The sequence below is a fragment of the Notechis scutatus genome, chromosome 15 (genome assembly GCF_049901735.1).
Source record: "Notechis scutatus isolate UNSWTSFEM ecotype Mainland chromosome 15, rNotScu1.2, whole genome shotgun sequence".
NCBI lineage: Eukaryota > Metazoa > Chordata > Lepidosauria > Squamata > Elapidae > Notechis > Notechis scutatus.
The window spans coordinates 5433987-5453614 of NC_142023.1; the positions used below are offsets into that span (position 1 = coordinate 5433987).

The window sequence follows — 19628 nt, forward strand, 5'->3', positions numbered from 1 at the left end:
CTGTCTCTCTTCCTTCTTTCTCTCTCTCTTCCTTCTCTCTCTCTCCCCCTGTCCCTACCTGTTGTTCTCTCCCTCCCTTTCTTTCTCTCACTGTCTGTTTCTGATGGTTGTCAGAAGGTAATCTGGCTTTTCCTTTCCCAGGTGGCAAGTTTTTGTTTTAGCACCATTATGTTAATGTTGTCAAGCACCATGTCAGGTCATTGAACAATGAGGGAAGGATTCTCATAATATTGTGGGGAGGTTTTGGTAAGTTAAGTCTATCCTCCCCTCCCTTCCTATTATCTTATCTATCCTTCCCTCCCCTCCTAGTCTCTTCTTCATCCTCCCCTCCCCTTCCCTTCTTTCCTCATTACTGGCAATTGCAGGATTCTAAAGCCAGCACTATCCAGGTCAGGAGAGCATCCTGGCCTTTGAATCCAGGCTTAAGCCCCCACCCACCCTAAAAGATTGGACTGCATGCTTTGTCAGCTGGCAGAGAAGACCTGGAGCATGGAGGCATTGAAGCTGCGGAGGGGGCTGATCCAGCAGCCATTGCATGGCTCCGGCAGCCCCTTTGGCTATGTGGCTGCATGCCAAGAAGTTCACGGCAGCGGGGAAAGGAACAAAAGGCTATTTGCCATCCAAGAATGGCATTAGTTCCCCATGATCCGTCTTTAGTGGGCTGGGCCTCCTGCCGGCACTGACATCTGTTTTCGATAATTCAGCTTCTTTGCATACAGATGAGCTTCCCCAAGGTCACCACAGCCAGGCCGGGCAAAATCTCTTGCCTCCAGCAAGGGTGTGGGCTCCAGTGAAGGTTACTAGGGGACATTGGGAGAATCTTTTTTGTAAATGCAAAGGTGGATCAAAAGGATCTACTCACCAAGAAACCTAAGCCAGGTTCTAGGAAAGGCATATATATTTGTTTCTTTTTTGCATTTCATGGTTCTGAGCTCTCAAATGTCCCTCAGGCTTTGGCAGTCTAGTTGTGTGGGTTGTGTAAGAGTTGCATAGCTTCACGGAACTGGGGCTTTGCATTTCCGAGAAGAATTTTTACGTTGCGGTGACACCGAGATGCATTCTCTAGGAAAGCACCCATAATGTACAGTACCAATAATGTACATCAAAGCGATGTGTGGTATTATTTAAATATTACAAGTGGACCTCAATTGACAACTGTTTTAGCAATTATTCAAAGTTACAACAGTAACTGAAAAAAAGTGATTGAAGATTGTTTTGCACACTTACAACCACTGCAGCATCCCTGTGGTGACGTGACCACAGGTCAGATGCTTGGCAACTGGCATGTACTTATGACTGTTGCATTGCCACCCCAGAGTCATGTAATTACTGCAACCCTCTTGACAAGCCAAGTCAATGGGGAAGCCAAATTCACTTATTTACTTTAACAAACAAAACTCCTTAACAACTGTGGCAAGAAACATCATGAAATGGGACAAAACTCACTCCACAATTGTCTTGCTGGATTCCCACCTTCTGCTTTTCTGGAAGGGTCAGTCAACGATGAACATTCAGAGAGAAAGGCCCAAGTAGTTTCATTCACATTTCATAAAATGGAAATCTGACCTTACTTGCATTTTTTTTTTGGCAATCAGTGTTGAAGTGATTTGATGTTCATTTCTTTTGAAGTGTTTTTGGTTCCCCAATCTATCCGACAGCTGCGGGGTCCCTGGCCCATCTCCCATCCAAATAGCAACCGAGCTTAAGCCTGCTTAGGTTTTGAGCCAGGCCATCTGCTGTCCAGGGTGCTGAAATTATATTAGGTCAGTTTCCATTCTCGAACATCCTTCAGCGAGAGAGATAGTTATTATCAGGCATAATTCAGCATGTATCCTCCAAGCCCTATATTAGCTTCATCAAACAATAGGAGAAATTTGCAGCTTCTGTCTTGGGGTGAAATGAATTGACCTGAGAGCTTTTTATTGCTTCTTTTTATGATTCTAATTTTAACCTGGGACGATTGCATCATTAGCTCCTATTATTAAGCCATGTGGCCGAAATTGGTTGAACAACGATACTCATAACTGAGATTGGTTAAATGTCTCACCTTTCCGGAATGCAAGGGAAACCTGGAATATTATCTTCCTTAATTCTTGTTCAAAAATGGTAGAGAAATACACATTCTAGTGTAAGCTTGAGCGCAGCCATAACTGGGGCATCAGTCAGTCAACGGTCCCCTCATTTATTCAAGAATCCGGGATTAAGGAATTAAAAATGAATCCCTGCATTTGACTCAAACACAGGGGATGGGATTAAGCCAACTTTGCTTCCTGACAAGTTGAAATTGTTAAAGCCAACGCTTTGTGAGTGTCTTCTGCATACCGAGCCTTCATTCCTCCAGACAATCTGGTATCAGTTTTGGAACATTTTGAAAGAATGAAAACAGATCTCAGCAAAGCAAATCGTATCCTAGTTAATTGGATTCATGTTGGATTCTCAGCTTCTGCTTTTCTGGAAGGGTCAGCCAAATCTCTAACTCCTTTCACGATTAGCGTTCAGAAAGGCCCAATTAGTTTCATTCACATTTTCCCCTGTTTTCACAAAAGCTTCTCTCTCTCTCTCTCTCTCTCTCTCTCTCACTAGGAGATAGCCTAGTTTTTCTCAACAATTACCTTTCCTAGATTAACATCCTCTGGTGTGTGTGAACACTTCACAGTTTCCCCTGTTAGGTATATATTTACCAACCTAATCCTGAACGAGAGGTCTGTGCAAATTCAAACATTTGATTAATTCGACCCTCTGTTCGCGAAGTTGAAATGCTTCCTTACTTTGCAGTCCCAAGGTATGACTTCAGAGGTATTCTTGCACATATCAGAAGTGTCTTCCATTGTGTGGGCCCAATGGTCCCGTCCCACCCTAAATTCCCAAATGTGTAGGAATGAAAACCCCACACATCTGGTGGTAAGAAGAACATAAGTAGAAGATATAGAAATAGAGACTGCTGACCTCTCTTTCTTTAGTTTTAAAGTTAATTTCTTCATTAAAAAAACTCAGGAGGTTTGAGCTCATCCCTTTTTAATATGTAGATATTTTTATTTTATTTTAAAAGTTTTTCCCCATCTTATGACCTTTCTGGCCACAAGTTAGGGACACAGCTGTTAAGTGAATCTGGCTTGCCCCTTGACTTTGATTGTCAGAAAGTTGCAAAATGGGACTTTTGACCCAAGGACACTGCAACCGTCATAAATATGAGTCGGTTAGTTGACCAGTGTCTGAATTTTGATCATTTGACCATGGGGATGCTGCAATCATTGTAAGTGTGAAAAACGGTCATAAGTCACTGTGTTCAGTGCCGTTGGAATTTTGAATAGTCACTAAACGAACTGTTGTATGTTATATATTAGAATGGAATGGAATAGGAATAGGAATAGGAATAGGAATAGAATAGAATAGAATAGAATAGAATAGAATAGAATAGAATAGAATAGAATAGAACAGAACAGAACAGAACAGAACAGAATAGAATAGAATAGAATAGAATAGAATAGAATAGAAGAATTGGAAGGGAACTTTGAGGTCTTCTAGTCCAACCCCCTGCCTAGGCAGGAAACCCTACACCACTTCAGACAATGGTTATCCAACATCTTTTTAAAAACTTCCAATGTTGGAGCATTCACGACCTCTGGAGGCAAATTGTTCCACTGATTAATTGTTCTGATTGTCAGGAATTTCTCCTTAGTTCTAAGTTGCTTCTCTCCTTCATTAGTTTCCACCCGTTGCTTCTTGTCTTGCCTTCAGGTGCTTTGGAGAATAGCTTGAGTCCCTCTTCTTTGGGGCAGCCCCTGAGATATTGGAAGACTGCTATTATTTATATATTATATAACTGTTTTATCTCTCTGTCTCTCTCCCTCCCTCCCTTCCCCCCTCTGTCACTCACACACACACACACACACACCTTTTAATGTTGTGTACTTTACTGATCACACATTTAGTTAGATGATAATGTACTTCCCAGATTTTTGAATAAATGTTAGAATATACTTGTATTAACTCTGCAGTATGGAAGGATGCTACCTGAATTGTGGTCTTCCTAGTGAGGATTTCTTTTTAAAGTAAATTTTCGATGCTAGAACAAACCATTCCATGAAACACACTGATGAAAGAGTAAGGAAACAAATACGATGGCATCGAATCAAACTGCTTTTAATTTCAAACATAAAACAGATGCGTAGATAGTTGTTAAGGCCTCAGCATCCCCATTAAAAAGATTGTGCTGCCTTTGTTCGTTTAGATTGAATTTTTAAATTCTGCTTGGCTGAATTTGGCTCCTGGCGTGTTTGAGGAAAGATTCTTGCTGAAAACACAAAAAAGTACGGTGTAAACAGTTCATTGTATGATGAAGCCCGAAGCAATTTCTTACATGCCTCCTTAATTTGAATGTTCTTGTTTTTAGGATGAAAAGGCCTTACCTTCTTGCTTTCCTGGTAGATTACAAAAAAGAACCCAATGGTCTAAGGGTAAAACTCAGATCGTGCGTTGGGATAATCCTTAATATCTCCAGTGTGGTTAAAACTCTGGGAGAAAGCTTTGGACAGGCATAGTTGCCAGTTTTGGCCCTAGGTGAATCAAAGCCTTCCTAGATAGACAGCAATAATATATCCTCATATTATTTGCCCATTGAATTATATGCTCAAGATAACATGCAAAAAGACGTGGAACAACCTGTTTATAAAAAGAAATAGTGTGCCGCAAAACTGTTTGATGCAATGGGATAACTCCTTCCCAATTATAAAAAGAAAGCTTGTCCTCAAATCATTGTTTATTGCCTTCAAGTTTATAGTTATTACCGATAGAGTCCTCTACATATATACACACATAACATACATACATACATACATACATACATACATACATACATACATACACACCAGTGGTGGGATTCAAATTTTTTTACTACCGGTTCTGTGGGCATGGCTTGGGGAAGGATACTGTAAAGCTCCAGTCAGAAGTGATATTTGCTGGTTCTCCGAAGTACTCAAAATTTCCACTACCGGTTCTCCAGAACTGGTCAGAACCTGCTGAACACCACCTCTGATACGCACCATCTTTAGTGATTCGTCCAGGTGAGGTTACAACCACAACAAGGTTACAACAAATCCATGAATCTCTGGGAACAATTGATCAAATTGACTTGTATTCTTGATGCAATAATTATTTTCACCCAAATGGCACGATCTGACAAACTTAATTTGACGCCTTAAGGTGCAAAATAGGTTTGGAGAGGTAAATTGAAAGGAGAATCTGCAGCAAGTTTCAATTAATCTCCTTGGTGCTAGGCTGAGGGTAGGATAGGATAGGATTTGGAATATAATAAGGAATAGAGTAGGGCAAGAATGGGGTAGGGTAGGATAGGGCAGAATACAATAATGTAGAGTAGAGTAGCATAGAATAGAATATGGGATAGAATAGAATATGGGATAGAATAGAATATGGAATAGAATAGAATAGAATAGAATAGAATAGAATAGAATAGAATAGAATAGAATAGAATAGGAATAGGAGGGTAGGGTGGGTAGGAATAGGAATAGAGTAGAGAGTAGAGTAGAGTAGAGTAGAGTAGAGTAGAGTAGAGTAGAGTAGAGTAGAGCAGAGCAGACAAGAGCAGAGTAGGGAACAGGATAGAACAGAACAGAATAGAATAGAAATCTTTATTGGCCAAGTGTGATCAGACACAGAAGGAATTTGTCTCCAGTGTATAAGCTCACAATGTACATATAATCAGCAAGTAATATGTCATAGGTCATAATCATACTTACTATCATTAATCAAATTACAAATTTGACATTACCAGAGTTCAAATGTACAAATATCTGACATTAACCTGAGCTTGTATGGAAGCAATTCCTGTCACCACAAATCCAGTGGTTCAGGAAGAGTGGTTGAAGGTGTTTCAACTTAAGGAATTTGTAGACCTGCTGAGCTCCCCAAGAAAGTATGAAGACAAGAACTTAATGCTGACAGTCCCCCTAGATACATAGCATCATAATGAAGATATAAAACTTGAATTGGATGGCTTAGTATCGCAATTCATTTGAACAAGGTGTTGCCGTGGGAACTATACATTCTCCTACATCTATTTGCATTCCACGTTGAGTCTTCAGACATTCCCAGCAGACAGAATATCAGAATAAAACAGAATATCAGAATAACAGACAAATGGAAGGGACCTTGGAGGTCTGCTAGTCCAACCCCCTGCTCAGGCAGGAGATCCTATACCATTCCAGACAAATGGCTGTCCAGTTGCTTCTTGAAAACCTCCCATGATGGAGCACCCACAGCTTCTGGAGGAAACTATCCCCCTGATTAATTGTTCACACCGTCAAGAAATTTTTTCTTAGTTCTAGGTTGGAACTAAGGGGAAGTTGTATCTTTTGGTGTTGAAAGCACATGGAAGGCAAAACAAAGAAGAAAGTGAGAGGAAGGCTATAGGAAAGAGTAAACATCTTGGATGCTGGTTTAGGAAATCTGTATTTCTTTCATGCTTCTCTCTGGAACTTGGTTGCCAAAACCATAGACTTGTAATGCTTTAGCTGTGTGTGTTTATATCTAAGTATATGTGCATTACTCTCTACTCAATAAAATCCTCTAGTAGCATAATAGTTGGTGGGTTTTACCTGGTTGGGAAGATAGGAAAATGCCTTATACCTTAAACTATTGATGTACGTCCTCCAAAGTTGCTAACAGTTCTCCAGCTACAAATAAGGTGCGATCTTCACCCAAACTACCATTGATAGCTTTCCACCAACAAGTAAGGTTCAAATGGTGCATTTCAGAGTATATGTCTTTGTCTTATTGTTCAACACTCAGTAGAATAAGGTGGAGGTTGAATTAATGGGTGGATTGGTGAGTGATATTTTTTTTCTATAATAAACAAGGATTTTTTTTTAACTCTTTCTTGTAGAAGCCACAATGCAATAGCTTCCTCAGAAGAGCAGTTCCATTAAAGGCTGAACAGAAAGAGCAATTTTGAGCAGGTTTCATGGGGTTTCATCAGGTAGCTCAATGGGATGGGGCGGGATGGAATATAGAATGGAATGGAATGGGATATGGAATGGAATATAGAAGGGAAGGGAGGAGAGGAGGGAAGACAAGACAAGAGAAGAGAAGAGAAAGCTAACCATGGCCAGCCTTCATTTGCTTTGGGTTGGAAACCCCTGAGAATATAAAACCACACCATAGAATAGGTTGGAAACCATCCTACCAAAACCAAAACCAAAACCCAATAAAGAAGGCAATGGCAACGGATTTGCCCATTTTTGCCCAGAGACTTACATGGGTGCAGTCAAGCTCAACTAGAAGGAGAAATTTATTTATTTATTTTATTTATTTATTTATTTATTTATTTGATTTGCCAATTGTTTACAAGATAATAAGTATAAATGTATACATAGTTGTGAATACATGAAATGGTTACATATAAGAAAAATAAAAGAATAGGAGAAACAATAGGACAGGGACGGTAGGCACGTTGGTGCGCTTATGCACGCCCCTACAGACCTCTTAGGAAAGGGGTGAGGTCAATAGTAGACAGTCTAAGGTTAAAGTTTTTGGGGTTTGGGAAGAAACTACAGAGTCGGGTAGAGTATTCCAGACATTGACCACTCTATTGCTGAAGTCGTATTTCCTGCAATCAAGTTTGGTGCGGTTTACTTTGAGTTTGTATCTATTGTGTGCTCTTGTGTTGTTATGGTTGAAGCTGAAGTATTCATTGACAGGTAGGACATTGCAATGTATGATTTTGTATACCATGCTTAAGTCAGACCGAAGACGGCGTAATTCAAGGTTTTCTAGTTCTAGAATTTCAAGTCTGGTGGCATAAGGTATTCTACAGCGAGTAGAGGAGTGGATTTTATTAATCTATTTTGGTACAATGTGTCATCATTCTATTTTTGGTCTTTCTTTAAACAACCTCCCTCCAGGGCAGGAGGTTGGAGTGTCCCTGAGACATCTATGCTCTGTGTACGCCTGGGTGGTTATGATTAATTGCCAGCCAGCGGATCACCAGAACAAGAAATCTCCTACAGCTTTGATAGAATCTCTTCTGAAAACCAGCCAGAAACAATGAGACTTCCTTTGCCCAACCTCTTAGAGCTTCACTGAGCTTCATTGAGACTTGGAGACACTCCTACTTTCTTGGACAGAGCAAGGGAAGGTTGTGAGGGGTCCTTGGTGACCTCTGAGCTTGGTGGCTTTCTTACAGACATTTCATTACCCGAACTAGATAACGTCATCATTGATTGAAGGGAGTGGGTTTTGCAGAATGAAGGAGGAGGAGAAAGGGAGGAAGAGGAGGGGGATTGTGGGTTTCTTGCAGACGTTTCATTACCCAATATAACCCTAACACCATCAGTGATTTAAGTGAGTGGGATATGGAAGGAGTTGGAGGAGGAGGAGGAGGAGGAGAAGCAGGAAGAGAAGAAGAGGAGGGGGACTCTGGAGTCTTTGATGCTCTCTGAGCTTGGTGGTTTTCTTGCAGAGAGTTTGTGAAGAAGAGGAGGAGGAGGAGGAGGAGGAGGAGGAGGAGGAGGAGGAGGAGGAGGAGGAGGAGGAGGAGGAGGAGGAGAACGATGATGACTATTGAGTCCTTCATGCTCTTTGAGCTTGGTAATTTTATTGCAGACATTTTATCACCCGAACTAGGTAACATCATCAGTGTACTGATGAAATTCCCCAGTTGGGTCATGAAACATCTGCAAGAAAAAACCACCAAGCTCAGAGAGCACCAAGGATCCTTCATGTCAACCCTGCGCTTCACATTTTATTGGTAATTTGGGTTGTGAGGACCTCCTGGAGAACAATGTCACCACGTCCAGATGTCTCTCCACAACCTCCATAATGTTCTGATGTCTTGGTGGGACAATGGAATGTCCTTTCTTCTTCCCTCACCTCTTTTTACCTCTGCCTCCTCTTCTCCAGGTGGGTCATGTCTCTCCTTGCTACCTGGGTGCGTTCTCAATTCAGGGGCGATTAAGGAAGACGGGCCTAGCTTACAACTGTTTGGAGAATTCCTTGTCTCCGACACAAGGGTTGCATTAAGAGTGCCAGTCATGACCATGATTAGTATTCCGCAGCTTGTATGGAAAAGGCTGCCAAGACGACAGAGCTGGAGGCATTCTGCCAGAGATGATTGACTGACTCATTTTCAGCACCACACAGTTACAGACCCGATAAGTTTATATTACAGTGCTGATAGCCCACTCACTCACCTACCATCTGAAGGGCTAATTTAGGTTTCAGATAGCTGCTGAATACTATGGTGTGCAACTTAAGCAAGGCTTCCCATTAGTGTCAGCGGTGTTGATATTAAGGCATGCTCCGGGAGATTTGCACCCAAGCCTGTAGGTGATTCGACTACAACTTTCATCCTTGTAGAATTCCAGATATTTGTAGGCTTAACCAGAGGTGGTATTCAGCTGGATCCGACCAGTTCTGGAGAACTGGTAGCGGAAATTTTGAGTAGTTTGGAGGACCAGCCAATACCGCCTCTGACTGGCCCCACCAACCCCATCTATTCTCCGCCTCCCAAGACCCAACTGGTGGGCTGGGTCTTCTTTTGTTGCCTTGCACAGGAGAACGGAGCTGGAAAGCAGGTTAGTGGGGTGGGGAGGGAATGAGGATTTTGCAATATCCTTCCCCTGCCACACCCACAGAACCGGTCGTTAAAAAAAAATTGAATCCCACCACTGGACTACATGACCTCCAAGGTCCCTTCTAACTCCCGTTATTCTATGTTCATTGAAATCATTCAACCCTCCTCATGTCCTCACTGGCCTTCTATTCACTTCTTCCACAGAGCTGCCACTAATCCTCCCCGCTACTAAACTTTCCCCAGATTTAATGAGTAATAAATTGTGCCTAAGCTACAGGGTTTTCCCCTCCTGTATTCACTGCAACTCTCCTTAATAAAACAAGCTCGATTTACAAAGCCGGTGGCTTTGGGGTTGCCAAGGCTTTGGTGAGTTGTGAGAGGAGGCCAAATGCCAGCTGTGCACCTCCGACCCCGTGTTCCAGATCCTGTGATAATAAATATTTCCAAGCTTGTCTCGATCTTCAAAGGTTAAAATAAATATTGGACAAAAATACATAACACGGTCAGGAAAAAAAAGGTAAAACAACATATGGATTTAAACCAGATTTTTTTTTTGTTTTGTTGGGTATCTTGCCAGAAAAATACAATCAACCAGTGGACCAGCTTGTCTTCAGATGTTGTGGGTGCTTCATCACTGGAGGTTTTTAAGAAGAGATTGGACATACGCTTCTGTGAAATGGTATAGGATGTCCTGCTTGAGCTGGACTGGAAGGCCCTCCAAGGTCCTTTCCAATTTTATTTTGATTCGGATTCGGATTGTTCTGTCAGGAAATTCCTCCTTAGTTCTAGGTTGCCTTTCTCCTTGATTAGTTTCCATCTGTTGCTTCTTGTCCTGCTTTCAGGTGCTTTGGAGAATAAGTTGACTCCTACTTCTTTGTGGCAGCCCTCGAGATATTGGAACACTGCTATCATGTCACCCCTAGTCTTTCTTTTCATTAAACTAGACAAGACATACCTACTTCCAGCAACCGTTCTTCATATGTTTCGGCCTTCAGTCCCCTAATCATCTTTGTTGCTCTTCTCTGCACTCTTTCTAGAGTCTCAAACTTCCTTGCATTTTGAAAGTGTTGATTCGGACCATTTTATGATGGACTTCCTTTGACCGCTGGCAGAAGCGGTTGCTCCCACGCCCACCATTAAAATAAATATCCAATCCTTGTCTCTTCCACCAGCACACACAGAAATTAATTGAGCACCAGGTGCGTGAAAACCTTGTCTGCAATTTTCTTGTGTCAGTTTTGGAAATGCAAGTTCATTTGACAAAAGGAAAGACGATCGTGCAATTAACATTTGCAGCAGCGCAGCTCTGGAAACGGAGAAGAATGTAAGGGGAGAGAAAATAATGGCATTTCTCTAACTCTGACTTAATTTCTGCCAGACTGTCTTGTTCTTCAGAATCAGAATAGAATAGAGCTGGAAGGGACCTTGGAGGTCTTCTAGCCCAGCCCCCTAGTCAAGCATTTCAGAGAAGTAACTGTCCAGTTTCTTCTTAAAAACCTCCAGTGATGGAGCACCCACGATTTCTGGTGACAAGCTGTTCCACCGGTTAATTGTCCTCACTGTTAGGAAGTTTCTCTTTAATTCCAGATTGCTTCTTTCCATGATTAGTTTCTAGCCATTGCTTCTTGTCCCACCTTCTGGTTTCTTGGGAGAAGAATTTGACCTGCTCTTCTTTGTGGCAGCCCCTCAAATATTGGAAGATTGCTATTATGTCCCCCCCCCAATCCTTCTTTTCTCTAAACTGGCCAAACCCAAATCCTGCAACCGTCCTTCATATGTTTCAGTCTCCAGGCCTTTAATCATCTTAGTTGCTCTTCTTTGCACTTTTTCCAAAGTTGAGTTTAAAAGTTGAATTAAATATGTTAAGTTGAGTGCCTCTCACTCAACTTAAAAACCCTTTGCCTTTGGTACGTGTAGGAGAGCCAAAGGAACAGTTCCCTTCGACAGGGGTGAAAGAAACATAGGGAAAGGGGTTGCAAGTTGCAATGTTGAGCTCCCTTGGGATCTTCCGAGGCGTTTCCCATCAGGGGAGAATTTCTCCGTTTCTCCTCTCCCACTTTTTCTCTTAAAGCGCGAAAAACGAATACATCTGGAAGGTTGGCTTTGGGGAGCCTCATCATCCAGTCCACGTCACAGCTTCCCAAACTGAAGCAAAAATCTCAGCCCGTTTTCTTTCTTTTTTTTTCTTCCTAGGTGTTTGCTCTTATCGAGGAAAAAGCAAGTCCCGTGCAAAATTGTAGAAAAAATCCTTTTCCCATTTGTGTATGCGCTGCGTTCCAAAGCATGGACGGCCCTCTATTGGCCGAGTCCTAGAACTGCACCTTCTCTTCTCTTTTCAGCATAGAAGTTTCCTTCCACAACGGAGTATTTTGTGATTTCAAGGACACCCTCATACATTTTTTTTTTCCCAAAACATGGTACGGAAAGGATTAGTCGCTGCCATTGTTTGGGATGTTTTCAACTTCCTAGGAATTTGGTGGTTTCTCCAGGTGTTCACTCATCGCTTGTTAAACGTTCTGGTAGGAACCAATTCATTCAGGGATATATCTGCTCTCAGTGTATAAGACAAAGGCAGAATGGCTTACCTACAGGACAGGTTGTTTCATATTATGCTAAGGCCTTTGTGCCATAGCTTGGCTGTGCAGGACCTTCCCTCCAAACATGTATCCTGTAAAGCTTCTTTCTTCTTCTTCTTCTTCTTCTTCTTCTTCTTCTTCTTCTTCTTCTTCTTCTTCTTCTTCTTCTTCTTCTTCTTCTTCTTCTTCTTCTTCTTCTTCTTCTTCTTCTTCTTCTTCTTCTTCTTCTTCTTCTTCTTCTTCTTCTTCTTCTTCTTCTTCTCTTCCTCCTCCTCCTTCTCCTCCTTCTCCTCCTCTTCTTGTCCTTCTCCTCTTCCTCCTTTATTCTCCTCCTCCTCCCTCTCCTCCTTATCCTCTCCTCCTCTTCTTCTCCTCCTCTTCCTCCTCCTCCTCTTCTCCTCCTCCTTTCCTTTCTCCTTCTCCTATTTCCTTGTCTTCCTTCTCCTATTCTCCTCTTCTTCCTTCTCCTCCTCCTCCTCCTCCTCCTCCTCCTCCTCTTCTCCTCCTCCTTCTCCTTCTCCTCCTCCTCTTCTTGTCCTTTTCCTCTTCCTCCTCTATTCTCCTCCTCCTCCTCTCCTCCTTATCCCTCTCCTCCTCTTCTTCTCCTCCTCTTCTCTTTCTCCTGCTCCTTTTCCTTGTCTTCCTTCTCCTTTTCTCCTCTTCTTCCTTCTTCCTTCTCCTCCTCCTCCTCCTCCTCCTCTGTTCCCATTTTGGAAAAATTCCATACAAATGTCCCCTCTTGAAAATTTTCCTTCCGAAGATAACTTATACCCAAAATTTGGAATGGGAACCCATTCTCACCTTGTAATTAAATCAGCGCAAGAACACCCAGCCCTGAACATTCATCCATGGAAAGAAAACTAGATGGGGAAAAAAGATTTTTTTTTTCTTCTCCTCATGCCAAGCACAAGGAGAAACAACTGCTCTGCTTTTTATTTCTTTTCTTTCTTTTTTTAATGTCAGGAGGGCCCTTTTTAAGTCTACATCTGGCACATATCCTTTGCTGCTGCAGCAGCAGCATCTACTAGGAGAAAAACTCTCTTGTGGCAGCTGCTGCCAAACCAGGTGCTCCAGCTCCTGCGGTCAGCAATTCTGCAGATGGCCGAGTTGTCCGTGTAGACAAAGTGCTCTTTGTCCTCTCCAGCACAAACCATGTCCGATGCTTCCATTTATGGTCTATGTAAAATGGTGTTTTGCATTTTAAATATACAACAGATAGATAGATAGATAGATAGATAGATAGATAGATAGATAGATAGATAGATAGATAGATAGATAGATAGATAGACAGACAGACAGACAGACAGACGAGTGGATGGATGGATTGTGGTAGACAGACACAGAAGAGATAGATGGATGGATGGGTGGATGAGTGGATGGATGAATGGATTGAGATTGGTAGACAGGTAAGTAGGTAGATAGATAGATAGATAGATAGATAGATAGATAGATAGATAGATAGATAGATAGATAGATAGATAGATAGATGGATAGATAGATAGATAGATAGATAGACAGACAGACAGACAGACAGACAGACAGACAGACAGGTGGGTGGATGGATGGATTGTGGTAGATAGGTAGATAGATAAACAGACAGACGGAGAGATGGATGGACAGGTGGGTGGGTGAGTGGATGGATGGGTAGATGGATTGAGATTGGTAGACAGGTAAGTAGACAGATGATTGAAAGATAGATAGATAGATAGATAGATAGATAGATAGATAGATAGATAGATAGATAGACAGACAGACAGACAGACAGACAGACAGATGAGGGTGGATGGATAGATGGATGGATGGATGGATGGATGAGTGAGATACGTAGACAGGTAAATTAGGTAGGTAGGTAGGTAGGTAGGTAGGTAGGTAGGTAGGTAGGTAGGTAGATAGATAGATAGATAGATAGATAGATAGATAGATAGATAGATAGATAGATAGGAAAGAACCATTAACAAAACTCTTATTAGCACCATGGATTCTTATTTGTTATTTTTGCTAACGCCATAGCAACTTGGTCTGGCAGAAGGAAACATTTATTACAAATCCACTGGAGAAGAGCATCTAGCCTAGAAGACTGGACATGAATAGGCCTAACTTGTTTTGTTTTTCTTTCCCCGTACCTTGAACGATGCTGTGATGCTCTCTGAATTTAATGGGTAGAATTTCTCCCTAAGAGTGTAAAAGGCAGGGCCTGGTCTCAGATGATGTGCAGGAAAGGATCTTTCTCATGCAAAGAAGATGTTCAAATGCTTCCGTGTTTTCTCCTGTTCTTGCAGGCAGCCCTCGGGGCCAAACCCGTTTTCCACCCCATCATAATAAAGTTGCTAGAGTAGCGGGCTTGAGAAGATGCAAGAAAGCCTATTGGTCAGGTGTAAAAAGAGGCCAGGTTTACGTTGCATCAACTTTACCTCCTAGAGAGCAAAAACCAACACACAGAAAAGCAAAACCATCAGACTGGTTTTAATAAAGCCAATGCAAACAGTAGAATATCCACAATAAATAAATGCAATGGTAGCCAAGCTCTAAACACATTCTTTAAAACCCTGCCTAAAGGGTAAACAGTGTTAGAAATGACAGCAAGGAAATAGAAATATTTCTGCATGGTGTGAAAAGAAAGGAAAGGAAGAAAGAAGGAAGGAAGGAAGGAAGGAAGGAAGGAAGGAAGGAAGGAAGGAAGGAAGGAAGGAAGGAAGGAAAGGAGGGAGGGAGGGAGGGAGGAAGGGAGGAAGGGGAAGGAAGGGATGGGAGGAAGGGGAAGGAAGGGAGGAAAGAAGGAAGGAGAGGGAGAAAGGGGAAGGAAGGAAGGGGAAGGAAGGAAAGAATGAAGAGAGAAAGACAAAAGAAAGAAAAGAAAGAAAAGAAAGAAAAGAAAAGAAAGAAAGAAAGAAAGAAAGAAAGAAAGAAAGAAAGAAAGAAAGAAAGAAAGAAAGAAAGAAAGAAAGAAAGAAAGAAAGAAAGAAAGAAAGAAAGAAAAGAAGGGAAGGAAAGAAAGAAAGAAGGGAGAAAGAAAAGAAAGAAAGAAAAAAGAAAGGAAGGAGGGAGGAGGAAGGGAGGCAGAAAGGGGAAGGAAGGGAGGAAAGAAGGAAGGAGAGGGAGAAATGGGAAGAAAGGAAAAGAAAGGAAGGAACAAAAGAATGAAGAGAGAAAGACAAAAGAAAGACGAGAAGGAAAAGGAAGGAAGGAAGGAAGGAAGGAAGGAAGGAAGGAAGGAAGGAAGGAAGGAAGGAAGGAAGGAAGGAAGGAAGGAGAGGGAGAAAGGGGAAGGAGGGAGGGAAAGGGAGGGAGGAAAGAATGAAGGACAGGGAGGAAGGGGAAGGAAGGAAAGAAGGAAGGAAAAGAAAAAGACAGAAGAAAGAAAGAGAAGGAAAAAGGTAAAGAAAGAAAGAAAAAGAAAGAAAGAAAGAAAAAGAAAGAAAGAAAGAAAGAAAGAAAGAAAGAAAGAAAGAAAGAAAGAAAGAAAGAAAGAAAGAAAGAAAGAAAGAAAGAAAGAAAGACCTAGACCCCTAAACGAAAGATGCAAAGGTGTGTTGTGTTATGACTGCAAGATCTGGGAAGCTGCTGAAGCTGAAATAAACAGGTTTGCAAGGATCGGAGAGGAACTGGCTTTGTTTTCTTGTGCTATCCTTGTTTCTGATGGAAGGTGAAAGGTGCAATTTGATAGCACCGCCTCCCCCACCATGTCTCCAGTTCAAAAGAAAATGTCTGCAATTCAGGACTCCTGGTGGTGTGTTTGTTTTTTGTTTAAGTTTTTCCTTTTGTGTGTTTCATCTGGTTCACGGGCTCTAGATCAATAGGGCTCTATTGAATCCTTCATTTTACTGATTTCCAGCAAGTCCCTGAAGCAAGAAGGAGAAACAAGAATGGGAAGAGTGGGTGGGAGGGAGGAGGAAGGGGGCCTCATCTCATGCACACACGCTGTGGAGTGGCAGATGGCACCTCTCCCAGAGTTGCAGAGGATACACCTGCTCATCCGAGTAGATAAAACCTCTTGTGACGTGAGCTAAAGTCTGTCCCACTGGTGTTTTTTTTTTTCTTCAAAAGGCAACTGGACCTTGTTTGACATTGTTCTCTTGAAGACATTTCCCTTCTCATCCAGGAAGCATCTTCCGTTGTCACTGAATGGTGGAGGATAGAAGTATTTATATTCCTGGCAGTCATCTGGAAGCTTTCAAGAAGAGCCACCTTTCAGAAATGGTGTAGGGCCTCCTGTTTGGGTGGGGGGGTTGGACTAGATGACCTACAAGGTCCCTTCCAACTCTGTTAATCTATGATTTGGTTGTAAGTACTTGTTGAGGCCTCTTGGGGGTTTATTTGTGCCCTCAGGGTCACCTGAATCAGAGTGCAAATGGGTGTGAAACCTTCTTTCTTGGAACTGCTGAAAGGATTGTGTTGTAAACTGGTGATAGGGGGTGTTGTATCCCTCCCCCTCTGTTGAGGGAGGGCTGCTCAGTTTGGACCTAGATGGCCTCTTTCAAACCAGAATGTGGATTTTTGCTGTCTTCAAAAGACTGACATTTGTCTTTTAAATGAAGATGGACTGCTGAATCTACTGATGAGTTTGTTCTCCTATGTCCGTGATGGCAAACTTGTGGCACGCAGAGCCATTTGTGCCGCCACGTGAGCCTCAGGCAAACTTACCTCACTGCGCATGCGCGCGCCTCCCAGAGACTTGGAAAAAGCCTCTGCAGGCTTTGCAGGGCGAATAATAGGCCCGTTTTGTCACTTCCGGAAGTGACAAAACGGGCCTATTATTCGACCTGAAAAGCCTTACAGAGGCTTTTTCCAAGCCTCTGGGAGGCCGAGAAAGGCCTCAAACCAACTGAAAGATCAGCTGTGAGGCGCAGTGCAGGTAAGGGGGGGTTGCGCGTGCATACATGGGTGGGAAGTGCGGGGCACATTGCATTCTGGGTGCTGGCACACGAGTGTGTGCATGCTTAATGCGCACACCATTTTTGGCACAGGAGCCCGAAAAGGTTAGCCACCGCTTTCCTATGTTGTGCCATGCATTTGTGAGGTGGTTGTTTTGTTTCTTCAATGCGCAGATCTGCACAGATCTCACTGCATTGTACTGCATATGGGTGTTTTGTCCCTTGGGGTGGACAAGCTTCTGTCTTAGTGTATTCTTGGCTTAGAGTGACTGTTGCCATCAAGAAGAATGTGGGACAACCTGATAAGTGATGTTCATGTTGAGGAAACCATTATTCTCTCGATGGATGAATTGCAAAGAACTATTGCTATCACTAAACCCAATCCACTGGCTTTGCAGCTCTGTTGTGTATCTACCTTGTGTACCTCCATGCCTACTTTTGCTTTCTTCTGTTGGATTGTCAGGAGCAATTTTATCCTTCATTAACCAAGACTTTCCTCTGTCCTGGTTGGTTGGCTGGTTGGCTGGCTGGTTTCGTGTTTTTTTTTTCAAGATCATAAAAACGGCAGGATCCGTGCAAGTTAATTAGCTCTTTCGGTTCTTTGGAAAATTAAAGTAGGGTTTGAGGTTGAATGGCAGCATTGTTTTTTCGGAGAAGTCTGGCTGCATTTTAGGACTCTGTACACAATATGATGAGATGAGGCTGGCAGAAGGAGATGGCTCCAGGCAGCCACTTTTGGCAAACTTTTCTTGATGGCCTCAAGTTGAGAAACGTGCTTTGAAGAGCCAAAATACTCTGTTTGCATTGACACCCCTGTGTAGAGAGCAGATTGTTGAGACCAGAAAAAGTCACTTCCATATTCTTTCAGAATGGGTCTTCCTCTTTGGAAACATCTATAACGTTGCTAAACTCTTGGGTAATACTAAGAAATAGAGCATGTATCTTGGAGGGTTTGTGGGCTAAACCTGGATTTCGACAGTTCCCTTTGAATGGGAAAAGAAACCAGGTTTGATGTGTCGGTAGCTCCATTCTGAAATGCTTCTACTGGATGGTATGGAGATCCTTAACTATCCCCTGCTTGGCCCTCAACCTCTGAACGATCCAGAACAGATGCCAAGTGGTTTGCACTGGGGGAACTGAGGAAGATATGTCTAGCAGGTGTCAGACCTACCTTGTCCAGGTTCAGAATCCAAACAAGATCAGGACAGGTTTACCATTGGAGTGGAGACCCAGCAAAAGAGTTTTCTAAGTTTGTAGGCTAGGCTAGGAAGTCAATCCCAGAAGGAGAACCACTGGGATGTCTATGAAGTCATCAAGAATTGCAACCAAATGGGTAATGTTATGAGTTTTTTCTCTCCTTGTTCCTATTTGCATATATATATCTTGGTTTTTTCCCTTCTGAAATCCAAGTCAACGTCTCTCCATCCTCTCCAGATTGTGTTTCAGTCCTCTGGTTTCTTTTCCTAGGGAGAACAATTTCATCAAGGACTTTCCCCAACTGGCTGATGCGTTGGTGGTCATTCCTCTACCGGTTGAGGAACAGTGTCGTGGTGTGCTATCAGAACCTCTTCCCAACCTCCAACTGCTAACTGGTAGGAGCCTTAACTTTTCTACGGTGGCCCCATAGTCATCGTCCTCCTCCCCTCCCCCTCCTCCTCCTCCTTCTTCTTCTATTAATTCTAATTCTACTCTTCTCCTTCTCCTCCTATTCCATTCCTATTCTATTCTCTATTCCCTATTCTCTTCTCTCTTCTTTATTCTATTCTGTTTTATTCTATTAATTCTAATTCTATTCTTCTTCCTCTTCTCCTTTTCTCCTCCTCCTCCTCCTCCTCCTCTTTCCCTTCCTCCTCCTCCTCTCCCCAACCTACTCTTTTCTAGCACTGATAATGTTCCCTAGTTGGGTCATGAAACATCTGCCAAGAAAACCACCAAGTTCAGAGATTACCAAGGACCTCACAGTTGTCCTCCTCCTTCCTTCCTTCCTCCTCCTTCCTTCTTCCTCCTCCTCCCCCCTCCCCAAACTCTACTCCTTTCTAAGACTGATGATGTTCTCTAACTGGGTAATGAAGCATCTGTTAAGAAACCACCAAGCTCAGGGAGCATCAAGAACCCAACAGTCCTTCTTCCCCTTCTCCGTCCTCCTCATCTCCCCAAACCCTACTCTTTTCTAGCACTGATGAGTGCTAGTTGGGAAATGAAACACCTGCAAGGAACCTACCAAGCTCAGGGGGCACCAAAGACCCCACCATTCAACCCTGAGGTATTCTCTTCTATTGGCAGGGGACATTCAATACGATGAAGCTATGGGATACCCTATGGTCCAACACTGGAGGGTCCGAAGTAACCTGTACAGAGTGAAGCTCAGCACAATCGCCCTCTCGTCAGGTGAGCAGAACCCATTTGTAAGCATATTTTCAGATTTTTTTTTTAAAAAAAATGGCTGGTGCACCTGGCAGAGACCCTGTTCTGTAGCATCTTACTGGTAAGATGTGTAACTCCAATATCCATTGCAAAACTAACTCTCTCTCTCCCTCTCTCTCCTTTCCCTTCTCCTCCTCCTCCTTCTCTGTTCCTCTTCTCTCTCTTCTC

The 19628-nt window shown here is 42.7% G+C and overlaps 1 protein-coding gene across 3 annotated transcripts in view; it reads left to right on the top strand.

The window, feature by feature from the left end:
• ASTN2 (astrotactin 2) overlaps positions 1-19628 on the top strand; it is a 319108-nt gene that overhangs the window by 217017 nt on the left and 82463 nt on the right. For all 3 annotated transcript variants that reach the window (XM_087943907.1, XM_087943906.1, XM_087943905.1), the window contains exons 14-15: positions 18504-18628; positions 19320-19424. In XM_087943907.1, coding sequence (XP_087800033.1) covers positions 18504-18628; positions 19320-19424 — 230 coding nt within the window. The remainder of the gene's footprint in view (positions 1-18503; positions 18629-19319; positions 19425-19628) is intronic.